At 41.3% G+C, this 23,992-nt stretch overlaps 1 protein-coding gene and 1 pseudogene across 2 annotated transcripts; one reads left to right on the top strand and one right to left on the bottom strand.

The window, feature by feature from the left end:
• Window positions 1–21,145, bottom strand: AFP (alpha fetoprotein). The gene is made up of 15 exons (XM_084759640.1): window positions 21,000–21,145; window positions 19,919–19,970; window positions 18,748–18,880; window positions 15,089–15,300; window positions 13,762–13,894; window positions 12,440–12,537; window positions 10,367–10,493; window positions 8,321–8,535; window positions 5,347–5,479; window positions 4,402–4,499; window positions 3,772–3,910; window positions 2,229–2,452; window positions 990–1,122; window positions 414–468; window positions 1–136 (listed from the first exon to the last, which is right to left on the bottom strand). The coding sequence occupies exons 1-14, from the start codon at window positions 21,082–21,084 to the stop codon at window positions 424–426; spliced, it is 1,827 nt and encodes a 608-aa protein (XP_084615766.1). The 5' UTR covers window positions 21,085–21,145; the 3' UTR covers window positions 1–136; window positions 414–423.
• Window positions 6,932–7,451, top strand: LOC311584922 (transcription factor BTF3 homolog 4-like; annotated as a pseudogene). The gene has a single exon. The product of its transcript is annotated as a transcription factor BTF3 homolog 4-like (transcript).
• Window positions 21,146–23,992: the final 2,847 nt, after the last annotated feature.

The following is a 23,992-nucleotide window of genomic DNA, read 5'->3' as shown; positions in this document are numbered from 1 at the left end:
AATAGTCAAAAAGTCTTTATTTAGAAGGTAAAGAAATCTCACATAGAAGTCTTCACCATGTCATAAAGTATTGTCAGTTACAATCAATCCAAAAAGCTTATACCAAACCATCAACTCGTTTGGTCCTCTCTTCCTTCTGCAATATAAAAAAATAGTTTATATTATTAATTAAGTAAAAATAGAAGGTAATTTATTTTGTTAATGGAAACATAGGAAGGTCTTCTGAGGGCATTTTCTGAAGCCTGTGAAACCGCCCCCCCAAACTTTTGTTTCAATATTTTAAAAATAAACATGATTTATTAAATTATATTAATTTTTTAAATTAATGGTATTTCTTAGAATTCTTATCACTACAGATTGATGTAAAGGGAGAATCAATGTCATTATTTAGCCAGGGCTGAAATTTTTGTTACCTGGAGGAGCTTAAACTCCCAAAGCAGCACGAGTTCTGGAAATCAACTTTGGACCCTGAAAGTCAAGATGCATAAAAATGCTCAGATAAAGAGATAGAGGATTGTGCCAGTCAAACGTCAACTCAGACAGGTCCTTATCTCTACTGTGGGCATGCAAAGATGTGCTCCTAAGTGAGTTCAAGAGCACTCCCTAAAAATATTATCAGGGTTATATCATTAATACACTAACTGGTGAATCCTTTTGATCCGGTTCATGAAAATTCATTAACTTTATCTCACAAACAGTCTACATTATCACCAGTATCATCAAATATATATATGTATATATACACATAATCATTTTCTCTATTAGGAAATAAATAAAAATTACTGGTTCTCTTAATGTAGTTTAAATTTTTAATTCTCCCTAATAGTTAGAAAAGAGTTATTATTGTTAAATCTCCTAAGATTTTTTTTTCAAAGAAAATTTAAATTCGTCATTATTTTAAGTTACGGGTTTGTCGGATGTCATTTCCATCCTTTGCTGCAGATACCGCACGCCAAGACTTGGGGAAGAGTAAGATGTTTCACACATACCTCTTCCGCAAAACAGGCTTCCTGCTCCTGGCCTTGGCAGCACTTCTCCAAAAGGCCAGAGAAATCGGCGGTGACAGCGGCATGCTGTTCCTCGGTCATTCCAGGCTTTTGCTTTACGAGGTTAATGAGAAGCCTGTGGTTCAAAACAGAAGAAAATACAGAAGAGTCTGCCATGCAATGGCACTTTGCCAAAATGTTGTTTTTTTTTTTTAGTAGAACATTTTTCGGAGCCCTGGCAACCCTCACCCTCAGCCACCACCCCTTCCACTCACTGGCAGGCTTAGCTCTCACGCTTTTCATCAGAAAGGCTGAGGCTGGACACATGCCAAACTGATGCCCTGGCCCAGTGCAGGCTACAGGTGAAACACCGCATCAGGACCATCTGTGCTTTTATGGATTGAACGGATTGAACTGTGGTCTCTGTGTTGCTTGTCTACATTATTCTTTCCTCTTCCCTCTTCTACAATGTGGTCTGTCCATGCGCACAAGCCCAGATGGCTAGCTGCTGACACAGCCATTGCCATAGCTTAACCTGAGGGGCACCGACTGCCTATAATACTCACTTAGCAGTGATTACACATTGGAGTTAAAGTTGGCAAGGTAATAGGGAAGTCTTGGGAAACAAAGCACCTTTCTTTTTATCTCCTGAAACACTCCTCTGACTGGGATGGAGAAAAATGGAAAAACAGGTTTCCCAATGAAGGAAGCCATGTACAAAGCCAGTGAGTATTAAATTTAAATTAAAATACATGGGTACTTGAAGAACATAGGTTCCACTGGCTTCCACCCCCATCATCCTTACAGAATGCCTCTTGTCATGAATAAAATGTGTGTTCATTTCCTTTTTTAAAAACTACATGGCAGAGTCAGATATAATTATCCTGCTTGTAGCTGCAAGCATGTATTTCCTATAATTGGACTAGAAGTGCCCAAACTCACTACAAAGATCTCTCCTAATTTTTCAAAATATGTCATCTGTTTCCCTTCTCACAAATACATCACAATTGTTAGGACAGAGATAATTTCTCATAGATAGAAAACCATCTGCCTTAGTGGATTTTTTTTTCAAACCAACTTCCCCCACAAGGCTGTAAGAAAATTGAAGCAGAATGAATTTTAAAGAGACTCAGTGTTTCAAGGGCAGGAGTGTCCCTGTAAGTGTCCAACATGTAAGGCAGGAGCCTCAACTCCTCCTTCCAGCGATGGTCTTTTCCATGGTAGAAAATAACAATGTCTTACTCTTGTTTCATGGTCTGCAGGGCTTTGCCCTGAGCTTGGCACAGATCCTTATGGAAGATAAACTTGTCGTGGGAGAATGGTGGAGGGACGTAGCTTTCATCCATCACCAAGCTGGTGATGCACGGCCTCCTGTTGGAGTACGAAGAGTTGCAGCAGTGGCCAATAGCAGAATTCAGAGGGCTTGCTTCGTGCCTTATACACAAGTGTCCAATGAAAAGGTCAGCCTGGTCAGGAGAATGAACGAGAAGAAAGCAGGGAGGTGAAACTCGCTATCCAGGTTGTCTCACGTTTCCAGAAACCTCACGCAGTGACACCCAATGTCCAGGAGCTTATCGCTAATATTACAGGGAACTTTTCATGTGGTATTACCTGACATAGCAATGACGTTACGGACTTTGACATCTACCTGTTTGCCTGGGATAAAGCTTAGTGTGTGGCGACAGCTGGTTAACACATGTGATGTTGAGGAAAGCCCTTTAGCTATTTAAAATATGCCCCTCCAGCTTGATATGCATGAATCATTTGGGAGTTTTCTGTGTGTATCTCGTTGAGTTTCACTTTTCTTTGAATATTTATTTTATTTTAAATTATGTGCATATAGGGGGTGGTTGGTATGTGCGGGTGGGTGTGGATGCCCGTGGAAGCCAGAGGCATCAACTCTCCAAGGAGCTGGAGGAAAAGGTGTTTTGAGAGCCGTTTTCAGTGGGTGCTAAGAATCAAATGTGGGTGCCCTATAAGAGGACACTTTTCACTGTCTAAGCCATCTCTTCCATCCCCCGCATTTGCATTTTGGGTACGGAGAATCACTTTCTGAAGGCTAGAATAAGGCAAAGCTAACCTTTGCCATTTCCACACACACAGCTAATAGGAAATAAATGGGTGAGTGTGTGTTTAAGATTTCCATACCGATTCTTCTAATCTCCCATGCTTCGAAGACATCTCTTAAACACCAGGTTATACAGTTTTAATTAAGGTTCGCACGTTTGCGTGCTTACTACTCTCGGGCTGAGCCTGCGTGAGTCAGTCAGATCACCTAATCTGAGGCAGTCCCCCTACAGAAATGGTACAATCTTTATCCTCAAATATCAGGTGCAAACAGCTCAAGTTTAGTGGCAGACGTTCCCTCTCAGTGTGACAAGAAGATTAAGGGGCTGGCTATCCGGAACATGGATCTCACACCTGTACTTTGCCTGGGAACAAACTCCCCCAAATAGCACTATAATGGTAAAGACCGGCCTGAGAAAGTCAGAACCCTAAGGGTACCTAAAGGAAGATGACTGACTGTGATCTGTAAGAAGAGGAGTTTTTGCAAGTTTGTGTGTGGTTGAGTGAAGTGGCTGCGTTTCCACCAGGCGTTCTAGAAAGACTGGGAGGCTGGCCGAAGGCAGATCACTGAGAGAATGCGCACCCACACCTCCTCCACCTGAATTCTACGAACAAACCAAGCCGTGCCGTCTCCACCCAGGTTCCCACTACGTCTCTTAGATGGAAAATGTGAAACAGCCTCAAGTCAAACAGAGCAGAAATGAGATAGGATACCCACCGCTCCCTCGCCACAGGTGGACCATTTATCCTCGCTAAGCTGGCAGCACGTGGATGCGATGCCCACCATCTTCCCGGTGAGGTCTATCAGCTCCGCTGAGGTCAACTGAGGGATTTTCCTTGTGTAAGCAATGAGAAACCTGAAAGAAGCATTTTCCCCGTGTCATCATGAGTTTTTACCCCTTTCTCCTTCTCTTTTAGTGTCCGAAAACATAAGGCATGTGGCCCAGCGATTAAAAAGTTTTTTTTTTCTGTCATTCGTCCCAGGTAACCTCATTGCCACCACTATGGGATGCAGATTTCTCTGCAGACTGGTTTCTTCTCAACCTGAGCACTTCCTTGACTCCAACTGTGAACTTTGGATGCTGCAACCTTGACAGACCTTGAGTAGAACGGATATCGCCCCTAAATTAATCTACAGTGTAGAGCCTGAAGCCAGTTCAACAGATCAGACCTTACGCGGGTTCTTAAGGGGATGACCTGGGAGAAATCACATATTCAAATTTATCGTGGCATCTATCCAATTGGTGAATGAAACTGAGAGTAGCAGTGTCTTAAGAATTTAAATCTATGTCTCCCTCATATTAATAATTTTAAATCACTGAAAATGCTTCAGGGGAAAAAAACATACTGGTTTTGTAAGTAATATGGTCCTTTCTTCTGGAAGTCAGCACAGCTTTGTTTGGCCAGCGCTTCGCTCTCCTGGATGTGTTTCTGCAATTCTTTTTCCTAAAAACACAGGCAGTATTACATGCATTTTCTCCCCTCCCAGACAAACATTTTCTATATGCCAGTATCTTATTATATTATAAAATCAATCTTTATAAAAATATTAAAATTGATAAAGTGTGACTTTTAAGAATTAAAACAAATGAACTCTTGAGAATACAATCATTGGACAGATGGTTTCAGTTTCTGTACAAGATTTTGCCTTCCAGAAGCTGTCAAAAGATGAATATTGTCTCTATTGAATTCTCCATAGAGCTTTTAACTAACATTTTTATGCCTTTGGTTGCTAGTTAGAATTACTACTTAATTGCTAGGTTACTAGTTCATAAGTATAACTAGCTAGTTACTAGTTAATAAATAGTTACTTTTGAACAAAGAGTATTTTTTAATTTTTCTTTTTATTATCCAATGGGGAGCATGTGCCAAAGGACTGGGGTTCATTTTGTTGTTGTTGTTGTTGTTGTTTTTGTTTCTACCTTTACATTAGTACCCAAGGATCGAACTTAGGTCCCCAGGCTTACTCAACAGGTGCCTTTATCTGCTGAGCCACTTTGCTGGCCAACAAACAGTATTATGTATGTATGTATGTATGTATTTATTTATTTATTTATTTTGTATACAGTATTCTTCCAGAGCATATGCCTACACGCCAGAAGACAGCACCAGATCTCATTATAGAGTATTGTGAGCCACCATGTGGTTGCTGGGAATTGAACGCAGGCCCTTTGGAAGAACAGCCAGTGCTCTTAACTTCTGAGCCACCTCTCCAGCCCCTACTAACAGCATTTTCAATGGTTCCTATCAGTGCAGTTTTACAGGTTATCCCCCAAATTCTAGTGCAGGTTACCTGGTCTTCCTGGCATGCAAGTGGATTTTCAGACTGGGAACACTTCTCCAATGCCTCCTGGTATGTTTTGGCAACTCTTAGAATGACTGGGACAGAAAGGTTAGGGTTCCTTCTTGAATATTCATAAAGAAAGCTGAAATATACAGAAAAATATTATGTTGTTGGAACAAATTGCACTATTAATTCCCTAGCCATTCCTATATAACAGTCAGAGCATATAGGCATTAAAAAAATCAAATAACAAGTGAAGCAGAAAAACAGACATCATTTAAATTCTATAAACAGCAAAAATATTAATTCAGGCTATCTATAGTCCCCCAAATTACCATGCAAAACGTTCTTTTGTGAAATCATGACATTTGCCAGAAAATAACGGAACAGGAAATCATTAAATAAGTAAACCAGATTCAGACGAACACTACATGTTTCTTCTCAAATGTGGAACCTAGGTCTAAAATTATGTATGCATATGTGTGAAATTATTTCTACTTAAGCAGAGTGATGTAAATACGCCACTTTATTTTATTTTATATCACACTTTGGCTTTTCAGTTGTAAGGCTTACATTCATTTATCCGACAAGTATGTTTTCCACAGCGGATAGCATGACAAGACTGTTTTGAGCGGGGAAGAGCTGGTGCTGAGTAAGAGAAAACATCTCCCCTCCCCCAAAGCATTTCTTATAAGGAGACAGAAACAAGCTTAAATGGCTCATCTATCTTTGATAGTGATAAATCAATGGGGAAAAAAGTAAAAAAAGATGGAGGGCGGGAAGAGAGGTGACACCCGAAGAAGAGGGAAGGGTCCCTAGCTCAGCTTCTGGCCAAGCAGAGCAGAGGCATGAGTGAAGGAAGCACAGGAGCCTGAAGGCGATCATTCTCTACTGAGAAAATTCCTACTGCAAACGTTCTTTCCATTGAAGGCCTGTTTCTCTGAAGCAAATGTGAGCTTTCTTAGACGTGTGCGCATATGCCCGTGCAGAGACAGTTCTTGATTCTTAGTTGTGTTCTAGGGTTATAGGTATTGGCAGTGTTTTCTTTTACCGCCAATAAAATGTCTAGATGTGCCTCCTAAATCTAGTCTCAGTTTCAGTTTGCGTCATTTCCTGTAGCACTACAAGTGATATGTGAACACCTGATCTTATTACAACAAAGGAGCCGCATCTTCTGGGAATACTGAGGAGAAAATTGAGCCGTTATTTTTAATACTGCATTAGAATCCGACTCTTAAATTAGGGAGGGCCCTCAGAAACCATTAAGAGCTGCACAAATCCCTCTTCGAGTGGCATCCGTAGGCACATACAATAAAGGAAAGGTATTAGTTTCCCATAGAGACAAATAGAATTAATACATGCCTATTGACTATACTACAAAAAAAAAAACTACCACTGTGAAAATGTCTCTATATATGTTTTAATTTCCTTTAAAACTCAGTGATTATCAAGCAATCTATTTCAGTGAAAGACCCGCTATCTGGCTCTATCTATCAACTTATATTAGGCGCATGGCTTTTTTTTTTTAATGCATTGCAGGCAGCCATCTTGCTCTTGCCTAGTGATGGTGTCAAAGGACCCTCCCCACTGCAGATTTACCAACACCATGAATCAAGGCAAGTTAGATAAACTTCAAGCTCAGGTCCAGATAGGGGGCAAGGGTACAGCTCGCAGGAAGAAGAAGGTGATGCATAGGACAACTACCGCTGATGACAAAAAGCCTCAGAGTTCTCTAAAGAAACTGGCTGTGAACAATATAGCGGGCATCGAAGAGGCGAACATGATTAAAGACGATGGGACAGTTATTCATTCCAACTAACACCTTTGCAATTACTGGTCATGCAGAAGCCAAACCAGTCACAGAAATGCTTCCTGGAATGTTAAGCCAGCTTGCTGCTGACAGTTTAAGGAGCCTTAGAAAGTTAGCTGACCAGTTCCTACAAGTATTGGATAGTAAAGTACCCAAACCAGAACACATTGATGAAGAGGATGATGACGTTCCAGAGCTTGTAGAAAGTTTGGATGAAGAATCGAAAAATAAAGCTACATAAAATCTTCCAGGTTTTGGAAGCTGGCATGGACTAGATTTAACAGTCAGCTCTGTTGTTCCAAAGCTTTACAGGCACAGAGAACCTCACCTGTTTTATATATTAATAAATGTTGTTTGTTTAGCATTTCTTGGTCATTTGATTTTGCCTTTTGCACTTCTTCCCCAGGATCTATTTGTTTGGTCAAAATATGAAGTATTGGTGCAGTCTGAAGGTGTTTGTTTGTTTGTTTGTTTGTTGGGGTAACTTTTGGTGTGTGTGTGTATGTATGTATGTGGGTGGGTGTGTACACAGAAGACAGCAAATTGGATATCAGTTATATCTACCCTATTCTTTTCCCCAGTAGAAATTAAACAAATCTCTTTTTAAAAATGCATTGCAAGACATTATATTCATGATCTCCAGCTCTTGTTTTTGAGTTTAACTTTATTCCATTATGACTTCTGGAGGGGGCATTACACCGTAGCACACATGGGATATCAAGGGACCACTTTTGGAAATCACTTGAAGTCAGTTCCGTTGGGTTGAAATCAGGAATCCAGGCTTTTGTGGTAAGGTGCTCTATCCACTGAGCCAACTTGGCAGCCCAAGCCCTCCCTATTACAAAAATATCTAAATTATCTTTGAGAACTAATGGTGGTTTTCGTATGAGATATTTAAAGGGAATGTTATTCCTCCTTTCACTTCAGAGAAAATATAAAACAAAATACAGATTCATAAACAACCCAATCAGTAGTGGTCATTGGCTGGATGTTCGTCAGTCTATGACAGCTCTTATTCCCTAGTTACTGGTTCTGTGCCTATGGTTCCCTGAATTCAAAAGAGCCTCACATGAGTTCAAAAACTATAGACAATACTCCTCACTGTAACACAGCAAAGCTGCCGATCACCTGGTGGTCTTTGTTATTGCGGATGTACATTTAAGCGTACGTTACCTTGCCATGAACATGACTTTTTCCTCTGGAGAAAACTGGGCAAAATTTCTATCTCCCAAAAACCCGCTTAGATTTGGAGATAAACCGTCAGGTTTGTCTTCATTTTCTGCACGAATTATGCAATAACCACGTTCGATTGTGGGTAGTTTGCAGCATTCTGTGATTTTGCTTGACAGACTATCTTGTCGAGAACATATATATGTCATGACTTTTTCCTGTAATGGGCAAAACAATACATAAGTCTCAGAGATTTATCCTTTAAGATAGGAACTTAGAGCCTGAAGGAGAAGTGGAAGAAGAAATAAATGGAGAAATGAAGAGAGGTATCAAGGGTGAATAAAGGTGTCTTGCCTTATCTCTCCCTGTCAGCTTTTACCTCCTGTCTTCCATTTTATTTTCCTCACCTTTGCTTTTCCTCATTTCTTCCCGGTTTGTTCACATCCTCTTTCCAAAGCTTTCATCTAAGTCCTACTGTCTATTTTAGTAAAATTCTTCAAGAAAAGAAGGAACTGTGCTGCTTAAACAAAATTGGAACTTTTTATTGATATTGAAATTTTCCAATGGTCAATATTTGCCTCTGCCATTCTAACCTTGCTGGCTTTCCCTCCATTTTGATCAGAAGGATCTTTTTAGTGACCCGCTCTTCCCTGCAGAGGGCAGGCTCCAGACTCAAAAAAACAACAGCAAGAACTGGCGGTGCAAAATGCTAGAGAGAGCTCTGCTGGGGCCTTCCCAGCAGGGACCATTGAAACCTATTATTCAATTGTTAAAGCCTTCTTTTAAGATACTAAAACGATTTCTTCTGCTCTTAATGAAAAAGTGGCTATGAGCTCCAAAAATTAAAAGCTAATTTTTTAACTATGAAAAATAAGTAAGATTGTCACTTACAAACCAAGAAAGCTGACAGAAAAAAAAAACAAAACAAAATACTTTTTGCTGATATTCCTAAGGGGCCTGTGGCAGAGATGCCAGCTGCCCAAGTGTTGGCCCTACTCTGTCCCCTGGGAGGCCCTGCCACCCGTTAACTTCCCTGGCTACCTTCACAAAGAACGCATGCAGGGCCACAGGAGGATGCTGAGTGAGTCTTTTCTGTCCTTGTTTCCAAATCAGTTGAGCCTCTAACAACAGGGATTTTTTTTAAGTCTCCTTGGTGTCACAGGGATGAGAGGAGGAGTAATTTGGTATATGTAGACCTCTCATTCAATATCTAGGAAGCTTAGGATTGGCCCAAAATAGCCACACCATGTACATTATCACCTTCTTTTTTTTTTTTTTAAGTTTTGAGTGTTTCAGGTTTTATTTTGTTTTGTTTAATTTTTGGTTTTTCGAGGCAGGGTTTCTCTTGTAGTCCTGGCTGTCCTGGACTCACTATGTAGAACAGGCTGGCCTCGAACTCACAGCGATCCACCTGCCTCTGCCTCCCGAGTGCTGGGATTATAGGTGTGGGCCACCACACCCGGCTCACTTCTTATTAATCTATTGCTAAAAGTTTGGGTGTTTAATTATTTTAGATCCCTTCATTCACACCTCTGCTTGCCATAAATGGACATTTTCCCCTGTGAAACAGTTTCTTGGGTTGTTTTTACTTATAAATTTGTCATTAAACTATGACAGCATCCTTCAATATCCCAGGTATTGTCCTATAAGGATAATGGCAAACAAAAGACAGTCTGTAACTTCAAGATGGCCATCATCTTATATCTCTCTGATGTCAATTTGTAAGTTTTCCTGAGAAGTGTCTCTGTTGTAAACCAGCAACTAGCTAGCTAGTGGGAGATATTGAAAAAAAAAAAGAATGGGGAATAGAGGGAAAGCGGGAGAGAGGGAAGAATGGGAGGATATAATGATTGAGATGTAATATGAATAAATTAATAAAATATTTTTAAATGAACGTACCGTAATATCACAAAAGGAGCAGGCATTGCTAATGCTAATGCCTAAAGTGAAAACCAAGCCACACAGCCAACCCCGGCACAGTGAGACATTTAGAATGAGACAAAACATGAAGGTAACAGAAACCATCTGGTAAGAAGAAAGAGACTCTACCCCATCCTGCAGGCACTCCAGTGTATTTCCTTGGCAGCACTCCTCGTGGATGTGGGCTACGTCTAGGGCCAGCTTCTGTATCTCAGTAAGATTCGCCTTAAACCTTTGACTTAGCTTAATCATGGTTCTGGGAAAGGAAGATTTACAAAAATAGTTTTCATCAGAACGAAATCACATTGTCTACCGAGTTGCCTCCAAAGGGAAAGAACTGAGTGAGGTGTCTTATTTTAAAGGAAATGAGTTTTAGGTCTCATCAGCGTCTGCGCCACTTTCTCCAGGCAGATCTGTAGATCGCAGGCTGGGTCCCCAAATGATTTGGAAGTGGTTTGTCGCTTCCTGTAGACAGACTATCTAGGAACCGCTAGATAAATGCTGTCCATGTTTCTTCCTCCCTAACCCTGAGAATGTGGGACCTCTGTTGTAGACGTAGTGGCATGGCACCCGTCTATAACTCCAGCAGACCAGAAACGGAGGCAAGAGAATCAGGAGTTCAAATCCAGGCTGAACTACCAGAGTTTGCCTCAAAAAGAACACACACACACACACACACACACACACACACACACACACATATGACAAATAACTAAGAAGTGGGAAAATTCTTTTAGAATAATACTTGTTTTTCATCTCATAGGAATAAATGAGAACCCGGGGAAGAGTGCAGATGCATGAAAGGATGAAATAAAAGAAGTAGGGCAGACTCAACATTGGAGACAAAGTCATCAGACCAAAGCAGAAGGACCAGCAACGTATCAATAAAGCTGCTGGCTCCGGGGTCCTGATAAAGAGGGGGTTTGGGAGTAACTGCAGAGCGCGTGGCTTTGCTTGCTGACAGATACATTACGTAGTTGCTGCAATTGTGTCTTCACTTCTAATTTACTACGAAGACGGAATCTTAAAGTGCTTTGTGAATTGATCATTACGTTTCTAGCAGAACTGGGAGGTAATTAAAGGCTCCGTTAGACCTCTTCCAGCAGGAAGGCCCAGCCAGTCTTTGGGAGTAACGGCATGACTGAAAACATCCACTGAGTCCCGGCTGTGCACAAGACGTAGGACTCACATCCGTTAGAACTGTCTTTTTCACCTGTCACTGAAGTGGAAGTTTTGGTTTCTTTACAATCTCAGTTATGTTATGTCGACGGGTTTTTGTTTTAATCCCAAGTGTGGGATAAGAAGCTACTTTTAGTTTGTCCACAGCTGATAATCGCCTCAGAAAGGGGTGTGGTTTTTGACAGCTGCCATTAGTGAAATTTCAAGGACTCTGAGGGGGGGTGTTAAGAACCTGAGTCCAGCGAGGGGAGGGGGCTCCCAGGAGATGGTCAGGGTAGGGAGAAGTTGCTTACTGTTTGCTGGACTGCTGGATAGCCTGTCCTGATGCGGGAGATCAGTATTGCCCCCAAAGAACCCAATGACCCTAATCGGCCCAGCGGGAAGTAGCTAAAGAGAACTCTGCCCCCTCCTCCCAAGAACTTTCTTTCTCTCCATCTAGATTTGGGGGATTGGTGGAGGGAGGTAGAGGCACAAGAAACCCCACCAAAATCGACAATAAAAAAAGGAGCACCTCCATGCCATTGCCTTCTAATGTTGTCGCCGCGAGGGAATATTTTTTTTTGAGATCTTTTATTATTGGCTTATTCACCGATAATAAGTTTTTATTAATGTATTCAGATGAAAACTCACTTGTTAGCCCCTCACTTGTATCCTCCCATTCCTCCGCCCCCCCTTTCACCCTATTCCCCTCCCCTAGGTCTATGACTGACGGGGACCTCCTCCCCCACTATATGGTCATAGGCTATCAAGTCCTATCTTGGTAACCTCCTTATTCTTTCTCGGGAACTGACTCAAGGGAATATTTTAATGAGGAGCAACAAATGAAACAATGGACCAGATCAGGAAGTGCAGTGAACACGAGGCTGAGATACCTACTTCTAGAAGAGCTAGGGAAATGTGGCCTAATGATGTGGTACGCCACGACCGAAAACACGCTAAACCTTGTAATTCTCCCTCATCGAAGGCGAGTTCTTCGCTCTCTAAGGGTGACATTGGGGAAACGGAAACAGCAGTCCTACTTACAGGGCTTGGAGGTTTCGGGATTTAAAGTTTCTTATTACTGCACACATGTGCTCATTGAGCAAGCTTCCTTCTCTCAGTTCCTTTGTGAGTGATGCTCTCTAGATGCAGAAAAAGTGAAGTGTTAAGAAAACTCATGTATTCTTTGTAATAGCTAAGAATTAGAAAAGCAACAGTACACATAACACAGAAAAGTGCATAAAATAGTTTTCACTAAACTTAGAATCACCAGACATTTAAGCACATTCTTATTCTTTTTTTTTTTTCATGACTTTTAGATTAGTTCTTACATATATATGCTTGGGTTTTCTTTAAAATCCTTCAAAGTATAGCATCATAATTTTGATACTGGAACCATTTTGACAACTGTGGCCGTCCAGCCTCCACACAAACTGAAGCCTCCTAACTCCTGCTCCATTAAAAAAAAAAAAAAACAAAAAAACAAAAAAACAAAAAAAAAATTAAAATAAAAAGGCCGGGCGTGGTGGCGCACGCCTTTAATCCCAGCACTCGGGAGGCAGAGGCAGGCGGATCGCTGTGAGTTCGAGGCTAGCCTGGTCTACAAAGCGAGTCTAGGACAGCCAAGGCTACACAGAGAAACCTTGTCTCAAAAAAACAAAAAAAAAAAAAAAAACAAAAAAAAAAAAAAATTAAAAAAAAAAAAAAAGACAAGATTGCCTCATAGTTGCAATTTTTAGGAGTTTGGACCCCTTTGGGGCTCTTTATAAGACTCCATGTCAAGAAGCAAAGCACCAAACAAGAGGCAGACGCCGGCATGTGTTCTATTTCGCTGACATGTGAACAACCCCAGCAATTTTCAGCTGCTTTAGAGTTGGTTGAACTTATGGTGTGCGCACCACCTGTTAGTTATCTCTCGGGTTGTTTATTCTGTATGAATATTGTTTTTGAAGCTGTAGGGAAGCATTTCACTGTCCTGCTCTACAGAGAAAACACACTCTCATCACTCCATCAGTTTATAATTACTAAGTCACTTCTCCCACGTACATTGCTGTTACCTCTACTCTCTTTAACGATTCAGCAAGTGCTGATTCATGAAGCCATAAAATACACACAAATTTTTCCTTTGGCCTCAAGTTGTACCTTACCATTATGGGTATTGTTTCTAACAATAAATACAAACTGGAATTTCACTGCTAATTGGGAAGGAAGATCCAGCGAAAAGGACATTTGTTTGGGATGATAAGGAATCACACGCTCTTCTGAAGATCGTATTCTCCACATGGGCCCATTTCCATTTTTAACTCTGTTTTCCCAAACCATAGCTAGACCCCAATTAGGTTCAGATAGCTTCACAGAGATACCACCTTGGCCTGAAAGCATTCGTCCATGTTTTCAGCTTTGCAGCAGGCAGGAACTACTTTGTCGTATTGGGTAGCCAAGAAAAGAACGGCAGGTGCGTACATGAAGGCGTTCCTTCTTGACACTTCGTAGATGAACCTGCAAAATGGACAACACTTGGAGATTCACAAGCATGTTTTTTTTTAAAAGAATGGACTGCAACTGCTCTGAACTGGACTCCAGAATTTACTTAAAGATTCGAATAGCATCAAAAGCAACAACGTGCACTGGGCTTTCTCTTTACTGTGCTGTTATGGGAAAATGTGCATGCTTTTTCCAGATGCTGTCAAAAAGTTTCCTCCACGTCAACCCCAGGAGAAAATAAAAGATCCAATACATTGTCCCAGGGTGTATTAGAAAAACAAACAAAGATGCTACGATCCTCATTGAAATGTCTTTTACAGTAAATCTGTTCAGACAAATCTGGGAGCCCAGACTTCTAGGGCAGAGAGAGAAACTCTATCCGTAAGAACAGTGACCACCATAGGGAGTTTCTGTCTGTCTGTCTGCCTGTCTTTCTGTCTGTCGTCTGTCTCTCTCTCTCTCTCTCTCTCTCTCTCTCTCTCTCTCTCTCTCTCTCTGTGTGTGTGTGTGTGTGTGTGTGTGTGTGTGTGTGTGTGTGTAGACAGACAGACAGACAGACAGATAGACAGACAGACAGACAGACAGATACATAGATAGATAGATATAAATGATAGATACAGACATGTAATGTATGAATATGAATGTATGTACATGTATGTACATATGTATGTATGTGCCTGTCACCCTAGCATGTGCAAGATGGAGACAAAAAGATAAGAAGGTCAGACCCATCTTTAGCTACATACTTAGTTCAGGGCCAGCCTGACCTTCCTGAGACCCTGTCTCAAAAATAAAATGAAATATTTTTAAAGGGAAAAGGAAAGGGAGAGGGTGACGTCAAAGCTCGGGAGCATTCACCCAACCATTTGTGCCGAGCACATTTGTTCCAGCAGCATCTGACCACACAATCCTAATTGTCAGTTTGGGGAGTGTGGTGCATAAACACTCGGCTCTCGGAAGTCATTCTTTGCAACACTGACGTGTTTTTCCCGTAAAGCAAGATCAAGGCTTTAAAAGTGGGAAAGGCGCCAAGGTTGAACCTGTATGTGGTCTGCTCGGCATCTCACAGTCTATGCTTAACAGGAGCCCTTGAGCTGTTCTTTGTGCTGCCCTCAGCAGACACGCCCAGCCAGTATCTCCTACTTCCACATACTCTGGAGTCCACGCGTAGCCTGCAGAAACGTGGGCTGCCTGGTGGATGGTCCTTACCTACTCATGAACATGGTCCTGTTTTCTTCATAAGCTTTGCAAGTCTCGGCAGGTTCTGGGAAATGAAAGGGTGGGACGGTGGCCGGAGCGGTCTTCTTGCGTGCCAGCAGACACTGGTGTCTTTTGTCCTCACTTTGGCTGCAGCAGTCTGTGAGTCCGTACTTGTCCGTGAGCTCCTTCTCGTGGCAAATTTCATCCAGAAACACGGACAGCTTGGAAAAGAAAACCTTCCGTTGTTAGTGAGAGACGACTTAACTCCACTGGAATAAGCGTGTCAAGTTTTCTAATATCCAAAATGAGACCAGTAAATTTAAAAAACTCCTCCCCCCACCCCGACACATTCACTCTATTTCCTCTCAGTCTGGCGGGATGACTTTCTTTGGCAGCTTTTGGAGTGAAGGGCTGTAAGCTTATACCCTTGGGTAGCGCACATAACTGTAAGACACTGATTTTAAAAGAAAAAGGGGTGGTCACACAATGCTTTATCTTTCCTATCTTGGTTTTAAATTAAGTGACTTTACCCTTTTATTTCATGAAAGATTTGGCCCCAGAGTAATAGCGACTTCCCTCTTTTCACATAATCATTGTTTTATAGATACTCGTTCCATTTGCCCTTCTAACAAGACAATAATCTAAAATTGGATATTATTTTTAGTTCAAAATAAAAGTGATTTCAAAGTGGACTAAAAATGAAACCACCCTTCATTAGTCATAATTACAGATTTAGCTACAACATCTTAAAATGCTTTCTTCCTTATTGCCAAATTCACTGAGATTGGACAAGACCAGTATTTTAAAGAAAGCCTCTAGGGGGGCAAAATGCATGTTTCATCCACCTTAGGAAAATCTTTATTTACCTATTAGGACTGCTAATATATTAAAACTCTTGATGGCCTTACTTACAGCTCTAAATCTCTATATTCTACTTTTGGTTATTGATGTCCTTTGGTTGGTTGAGACAGTGCCTCTTGAGGATGTGCTCGAGGCTGGCCTCGAACTCACTATGGAACTAAACTGGCCTCAAACTCAGATCCACTTGCCTCAGCCTCGCAAGTCCTGAGATTATAGGACTGTGCCACCATGTTTGTGTCAATCCACCTTCTTAAAGGAATCTTTTACATTTGCAATGCCAAATCACACTACCCTGAACTCTAACTGAATAAAAAAAAAATCACAATAAGAAGTGTTTGGGCAGGCGCCGGAGAGATGGCTCAGCGGTTAAGAGCACTGACTGTTCTTCCAGAGGTCATGAGTTCAATTCCCAGCAACCACATGGTGGTTCACAACCATCTGTAATGTGATCTGATACCCTCCTCTGGCCTGCAGATGTACATGCAAGCAGAGCTATGTATACATAATAATAAACAATAAATATTTTTAAAAAAGAAGTGTTTGGGCATAATTTATATACCCATCTTTGATTAACAGAGAAAGACAAAAACAAAAATAAAAGGCAGGAAGATTCTTATTAGCTCATACATTTTAGAGTTGGAAGCATCTGAGGTTGCCTTCTTGCTGCCTAGACTTTGTAACGCCAGAAGGAGCTGACCTTGCCCAGCTTCAAACTCTGTGAGCTACAATAACCATTAGTCTGGCTAAGGTGTATCCATTGGTGCAATAGCGGCATAAATTCACAGGGGGACCAGCACTGCTCTGGCTGGATTTCAGGCTTCCTCTTACGGGGTGCAACTCGTGCCTGACACTGTAAACTGACCCAAGACCCCATAGGCCCTAACAGGGAACCTGTTTCTACTTATTTCACTGAATGGACATAGTATCAGACTGCCTTCTAAACACTTAGAGCCAGGGCTTAGTGCAGCCTGGTCTCCTTCCCAGAAACCCCTGCATGCACTGGATGGTGATGAATGCAGAGTCACAACTGGCCCAAGTAGAGAGGAAAAGTGACTGTGAAGTGCTCAGGCCCAGATGAGGCATCTATACAGAGGGGATAGCCTCTCCCCTCAAGGGTCAGTGTCCGTTGGAGAAGAGAAAGGAGAAGATTTTAAGAGACGGTGTTTGCAGGAGGACTGCTGCAAAACTGTTCTCAGACACCACAGCCAATAGCGCACATGACGTTCCAATGGCTCTGCTTGTGTGCATAAGACCTGCATAAAATCAAGCCTGTCAAAACTCCGGCATGGATAGGGAGGGGCTCAGAGAGCGCCAGCCCCTTGCCACAGAGCCATTGACAGACGTCGGCTGCTGGACGATAAAGAATAGGTTTTCCTTAGGATGTGGCCCTTGGCGCATGCGCCAGTGGATGGGCCTACGCCCAGGCATGTACTGGAAGTGCTAATTAAACACTATGGGTTTAAAGAAAAGTAAATGAAACTGATAGAGATGCAGCAGTGGGGGCAGTGGGAGGAGTTGGAAGAGGGGTGGGAAAGCAGATGTGATTACAAAATTTTTGTACAGAACACTCAAAGAATATGTTTTATCATTTTTAAAAAGGAGATCTGCTACATAGTGCCCAGGCACATAACATTTTGTCTGCTTCGGCTCCACTGTGGCAGAGGTCTCCATCCTTGAATGACTCCAAGTATAAAGGTCTTTTCCACGCAGAAATAAACTAAAGAGTAGCAACTACCAGTGTTGGGCATGATGGCGCACGCCTTTAATCCCAGCACTTGGGAAGCAGAGGCAAGCAGATCACTGTGAGTTCGAGGCCAGCCTGGTCTACAAAGTGAGTCCAGGATAGCCAAAACTACACAGAGAGACCCCATCTCTGGGAAAAAAAACAGTAGCAACTACTTTGTAACAAGCTTTTACACTAGGACAACTGGGAATTTAAACTTGATTGTTTTTCTGAAGGTCTGACCCACCTGGCTATCAGATACTGACACTCCTGTGTGTTTGCTGGATCCGACAGCCCGGGCCTCACACTCACTGTGCTACACTGAGCCCTTTGAGCATCTTGCAGAAGACCTTATTTCTGAAGCCAGATGGCCTCACCTAAACCTCGGTTCTACCAAACTGTACTTCCCTAAAGGAGTGATTTCCTTGTGCCTCAGTTTCCTCCATGGAAAAACTGTCCTCAACCTTGCAGGCTTGCAGAGATTTAATTAGTTTAATTAATTAATTAAGTTATCACATGTTATAGTAATACAATACTATATTAAATATAATATATATTTATTATGTATATAATATATCAAGTAAATATATAATATAATTTAATAAATTAACATTAACAAATAATATAAAGATTCTGGTGATAAGCTGCAGCCAAGTTCTCTTAGTTCACTGGACAGGCATTCTGATTGGTAGATCTCGTCTTCCATGCAGTGTTTTGAGGAGCAATCTGTTCCCTAGAATGGTGTCAGCCACGCTGTGGCATAAGAGGAAATAAACTGCCATTCGTCATTAACATAAATCTCCATGTCAACTCTGAATGGACTCAATGTCACCCGTATATTGTGGGTATGGTCACTCAGATAATCTTACTCTGGGGCCTTAGCCATGTGTTTCGATGTTAATCTTGGCTCTTTTTAGCAGCCACTCACTTTGCAACAGTGCTGTTCAGGATTCCAGGACTAATAGAATTCTTCTCTCAAACAACAGGTTCTCAAATAACCAAACACCCCTCTTCCGGGCATCTTCTCTTCTGCAGTCTAAATTGTGGTTAAGTCTCAAACTGGCTTCTCTTTCTATTCACTCACCTGGTTTTCTAAACACTCTTCTTGCTGCTCATCGCTAGTGGCTTTCTTAATTGCGGTCAATACGTCGCTCGTCATTTTGTTTACTTCCTCAAAATTGGCTTCCTGAACAAACTGGGCAAAGGTGATGATAGCACTGAAAAAAAAAACATGCAGAAGCTTCAGGGCTAGCCTTGGGTCACACTTGTCTTTCAAGTACATCTTTTTCTATTGGTGGCATATGCTCTGATCTACTTACAGGGCACCCTTTGCTAAAGATCTACAGGAAATGTCAGTCTTAGTTTTGCCATCCTCGCTCATAAAAACAGATGCAACTCTTAAAAGTGAAAAAAAATGGATCTCCCAAAAAGGTGCTTCCTCCTTTTTGGACCGCTGCTCAGTGTTATGCATGCGTAAAAGGGAAGATCTATGGTCTTTACAGTTTGTTTTCTTACTTAAGCAAAGATTCAGTCATTACCCCTCCGATGATATTTGCTCCCAGCATGACAGAACTCCAAACCTAGATTGTAGTAGTCCCAGATGGACTCAAAGTGGTATGTGTCCAGCCTGCATGCGAACACCACCAGTAACACATATGTTTAGATTCCTTCCTATAAATTTCAAGTGGTTAAAACTGTGGCAGTGTTTGAAGGAATAAATTATTCTCCACAAATAACAAAAATAAAAATATTTTATTTCCCACGGCTTGCAAAATTTTTGAGCTTGTAGCAGTATCTTCCTGTTGGTAGTGATAAGATAAGTTCCTGCACCCGTACAAAGCTGTCACTGACTGCTGAGAAACGAATCCTCAGTTTTGAAAATCTAATTTGGCTCACTTCATGGAATTCCGGGTAATGTAAAGGCTAATATGTAACGCGTTGCCCAAAGTTAAACACTTTGCATATCAGTTTGATATTCAGTATAAGCAAAGCCTTAAAATTGTTCACTTCACTCTTATAATTTAAAAGCTTATATTCAAAGCTGGGCAAGGTGGCGCACGCCTTTAATCCCAGCACTCAGGAGGCAGAGGCAGTCGGATCACTGTGAATTCAAGGCCAGCCTGGTCTACAAAGCAAGTCTAGGACAGCCAAGGCTACACAGAGAGACCCTGTTTCAGAAAAAAAACTTTTGTTCAGTTATCTAAACTCATCTTTTTATAGTATTTCTGTGCCATATTTATGCAAGCAAAACTTACACGTTATGTATGTTCTTCCTTGTCAAGCACTGGGAAGAATCCAATGTGGATGCTGGAAAACAAAAGAGATTTTGACAAGCGATGATTTCAACTGGGAAGTGATTATTGTTGAACATAAACCCAAACAAAAGATTTTGTAACTGAAGAGCTATTAGGAGCCAGGCATGGTGGAGCACTCCTTTAATCCCAGCACTTGGGAGGCAGAGGCAGGTGGATCGCTGTAAGTTTGAGGCCAGCCTGGTCTACAAAGAGAGTCCAGGACAGCCAAGACTACACAGAGAAGCCCTGTCGCAAAAAACCGGGGAGAGAGAGAGAGAGAGAGAGAGAGAGAGAGAGAGAGAGAGAGAGACAGAGACAGAGAGACACAGAGACACAGAGAGACAGAGACAGAGAGACAGAGACAGAGACAGACAGAGAGAGAGGGGAGAAAAGCTAATAGGAATCGCCTATCCAGATGTTCTAGTTTTACACTTGGGAAGACTAAACAAATTAAGGAACAGAACTAACCAGAATGATCAATTGCAGACTTAATACTAACACCAATATTTCAGATTGCCTAAGTATTTGGCTCCCTAGTAGCACAATATTCTAACTGGCCTATTTTTGTAGCCTTTAGACGTAGTTATGCTAGTTGGCCCAGTCACAGTAAGGCTTTCAGAGAGTTAAACAATTAGACCTTTTTAAAAATTTGAGAATAAAAAGGTTGTTTATGTTTGTCAATCTGAAGTAGCTAGGAATGTGGCCTGGTTTCCATTTATATTGTTTTGTCAAATATATATATATTTAATTGATATATATATATATATATATATATATCAATTAAACAAATAAGATAAAAAAAATTGAACGAGCATGGAATGCACAAAAAAATGACTGCGTTAAATAAGCATTGCTATTCTTTTATAAGCTTCTTTCATAAAAGTACATTTATCATTCATCAAAATCTAGCCACCAGTTAAACATTTTCCTTGTCTACAGCAGTAAATATGATGCCTAAATCAAGATATCTGGAGATGCAAATGTGAGAATTTTTAAGAACTTTCTTACAGAAAAATAGTTCCCAAATCATAAAGCATCTTACCGATTCCAAACTCATTCTTATGCACGTCTTTGGATTCAGCAAAACTTAGGAGAAAAGCGAAAAAAATGGATCCGCTCCACTTCATGGCTGCTGTTTATGTGGCTGCTGCTGACACTGGTGGAAGCAGACTGCTGGGAGTAGCTCGGCTGCAATTCTTTTATACCCTTCTTAAGTGGTGCCTGTTAACTAGTAACCTTCTGTAGGCAAACATGTTACTTTATTTCCTTAAGTTGAGATGGGGCAATTTGCCAATAATTAACACAGGGGTCACTTGTAGCTTATGCTCAAGGACACAGACCACTTCCGAGTGGACAAAAACATCTTGCAAACACTGCGAATGTTCTTTTCCAACTAAACTGTTCAAATAGATAATTTCCCCTAAACTGGAAAGTAATTTAATTCAATTCAAAACATTGATGTAACCATAAAGAAACATACCAGACTTACTATGTAATTAAAATACATTAATTCTTTTTTTTAAAATAATACAATGCATATTATATGCTAGGCTCTGAACATATTGTCTGACTAATTCAGACTCTTTATTATTTCTTGATTACTGTGTTATTAATTAGCTCCAAAAAGCCTCAGTGAATCTGATATATTTTATTTAGTGTATAGTGTATAGTTTAACACAGAAAACTTACAGTACAAAAACCTGATAAACTTAGTCTCCTTCTAATTTTATCTGCGGAAGAGTAATTCTGTATGTATGCCACTGGTAAGTGGGTCAGCTGTGTCACACACACACACACACACACACACACACACACACACACACACACAAACACACACATGCCCTCCCTCCTTCCCTCTCTTTCCTTCCCTCCCTCCTCAAATAAAAAAGCAACACAATATTTAAGTAAACAGAGTATATTTTAGACTATGCATAACATATCAAGTCATCTAATATTTAAACAAAACCTTAAATCACCAGTAGCAGTTCAGATACAAACATTTATCATAACACAAACAGCGCTATACTTGAACTTATGTGCTGTTGCATTTCATTTGTGTTTTCCTTTTCTTTAGTCAGAGCACCTTATGTTTCGTCTCTTGAGGAATCCGACCACAGGCACAGACCCTCTCTAAGAAGGAGTCTGGCTTCCCTTGCCCAGCCATTTGGCCAGCGCATATGACATGGCACTCCCCTACTGTTGGAGTCTACCCAAGTATATGACAATAACAATAATGCTATGAAAAAACAGCTGAAAAGCTCTGACCATGGCGCTTTAGACATAAAGAACTGAAACAGCGTTCCATGGTTCAACCTGTGCACAGCTTGTCCTAACTCAGACACACAATTCCAAAGCCGGCACTGGAGGGTGAAGTCGTGACAGGACTCAACACTCGCTGAGTGAATAATGAATGCATGTATCCAACAAGGGTTTAAAGTGGATTAAGCATTTCCATGTATTGAATTTCGGGTTCTATATGCTTTGAGTTGTTTGTTTCAGTTTGGTTGTTTGGTTGATCAATAGTTTGTACAGTTGGTTTTTGAACAACCGGCTTTGATTTTGTGCTTTTCCAACCTCGGCCTCCCAGTCCCGCTGTGCTCCTCTCCCGAACACTCTGAGATCTTCCTAACTGTGCAAATCCTCTTTCCAGCTTTACACTATATGTATATAATCTGCAAGGCCAGGTTGCCAGTCTTATTATCTTCTCCAAAAGCCTAGATGAATCATGTGTAATAAGGTCTGATAAATATGATGCTTGGAGCTATGAATATGTACATAAATATACAAATTACAGATAGCATGTGCACATCAAAATAAAGGGGTGTAATAGCAGCCACTAATCCATTGGCATGCCTCTACACCTAAAGAAGGAAGAACAAGCCAGATCAGGCCAGGGTCTGCTAGATTTGCGTCATCCTTAATCCCTCCCTGCACTCTGCCTCGTGAAGTAAGTCTCTTCAATTCCAAAGCATGTGATCAGAATGGTAGCACAGGGTCACAGTTAACCTGTGCATATAGAGACTGAGTTTGGATTTTGCCCTCTCACTTATCTGCTGCATGACTTGGTGTGAGGTCTCTAATACTAACTGCAAACAGCCCTAAGCCCCTGTTTGTAATTACTCAAAGCTTTAGTCGCAAATGCTGAGCTCACACCAAATACCATTCCATTGCGCTACTTCTGGTTCTATTTGTTTCTTCCTGGGGCCATAAAACTAGTCCGAAGCAATATGGCCTGACACACTGGACTTTGGTATAGGAAAGGCTGTACCCTTGACTACACAAACTGTCAGCCAGGTGATATTAGGCAAATAACTTAATCCGGGCTTTATTTCCAACATATACATCTATAGAACTATGATTAAAAAAATTAGTACCTTCTTAATAAATGAGGGTTAAATAAGTTAAAGAGAATGTCTCAGAATAGGGCTCGCCATAGAGTAGCGCTCAGGAGATGGAGGTTTTATTTATTTGTTCAACAAAAGCATTGAGTCTGTATACAAGATGCTGTTCGCTGTATACAAGATGGGAAGAGTTGGCAGTAAGAATTGGGCAGCATTACTGCCTAAGACCACATCTCATAGGGTGCACGGATGACTGCATCCCCACCACAACTGTGATGGATGTTGCCATGCTGTGTGGAGGGCAAGAGCTCTTAGCATCTTTGCCGGGTCAGGTGAGGTATTTTTGGAAGAAGTAGCATCTCAAAGGCACTTGAAGAAAAGGAGGTAAGTAGGCTAGCTAAAGATGCTTACTCCCAAGGGTGTGAAAGGCAATGAAAGGCCCATTGGCGATGGAGAGAAGAGCCTGTTGAAGGAATGGGGAGAAAGATGGTACCTGTGAAACACAGCATTCAGAAATGACAGGATTCCGCAGGGTGGTAGCTCGATGGGAGAGTGGTCACTTAGCTCGTGTGAGAGCCTGGTTCAACTCCCCATAACACAAAAGAAAGAAATGATGAAACTTACTCCACCACAGAGGGAATTTTAAACTTTTAAACTTTGTGTGTGTGTGTGTGTGTGTGTGTGTGTGTGTGTG

The sequence above is a fragment of the Acomys minous genome (genome assembly GCF_964271855.1).
Source record: "Acomys minous genome assembly, chromosome: 15".
Classification (NCBI taxonomy): domain Eukaryota; kingdom Metazoa; phylum Chordata; class Mammalia; order Rodentia; family Muridae; genus Acomys; species Acomys minous.
The sequence above is the reverse complement of the archived record's forward strand: the minus strand, read 5'-3'. Positions and strand labels throughout refer to the sequence as shown.

Bases quoted from the DNA above. Each gene is read 5' to 3' on its own strand.
- AFP (XM_084759640.1), bottom strand. From the start codon at position 21,084: ATGAAGTGGAGCGGATCCATTTTTTTCGCTTTTCTCCTAAGTTTTGCT. The intron at 12,538-13,761 runs GTGGTATCTCTG...TTCTGCATCTAG, and splicing joins ACGAATGCTTTCAGGCCAAG to AGAGCATCACTCACAAAGGA. The intron at 8,536-10,366 runs GTAGAGTCTCTT...TGCCCATTACAG, and splicing joins TGGAGTGCCTGCAGGATGGG to GAAAAAGTCATGACATATAT.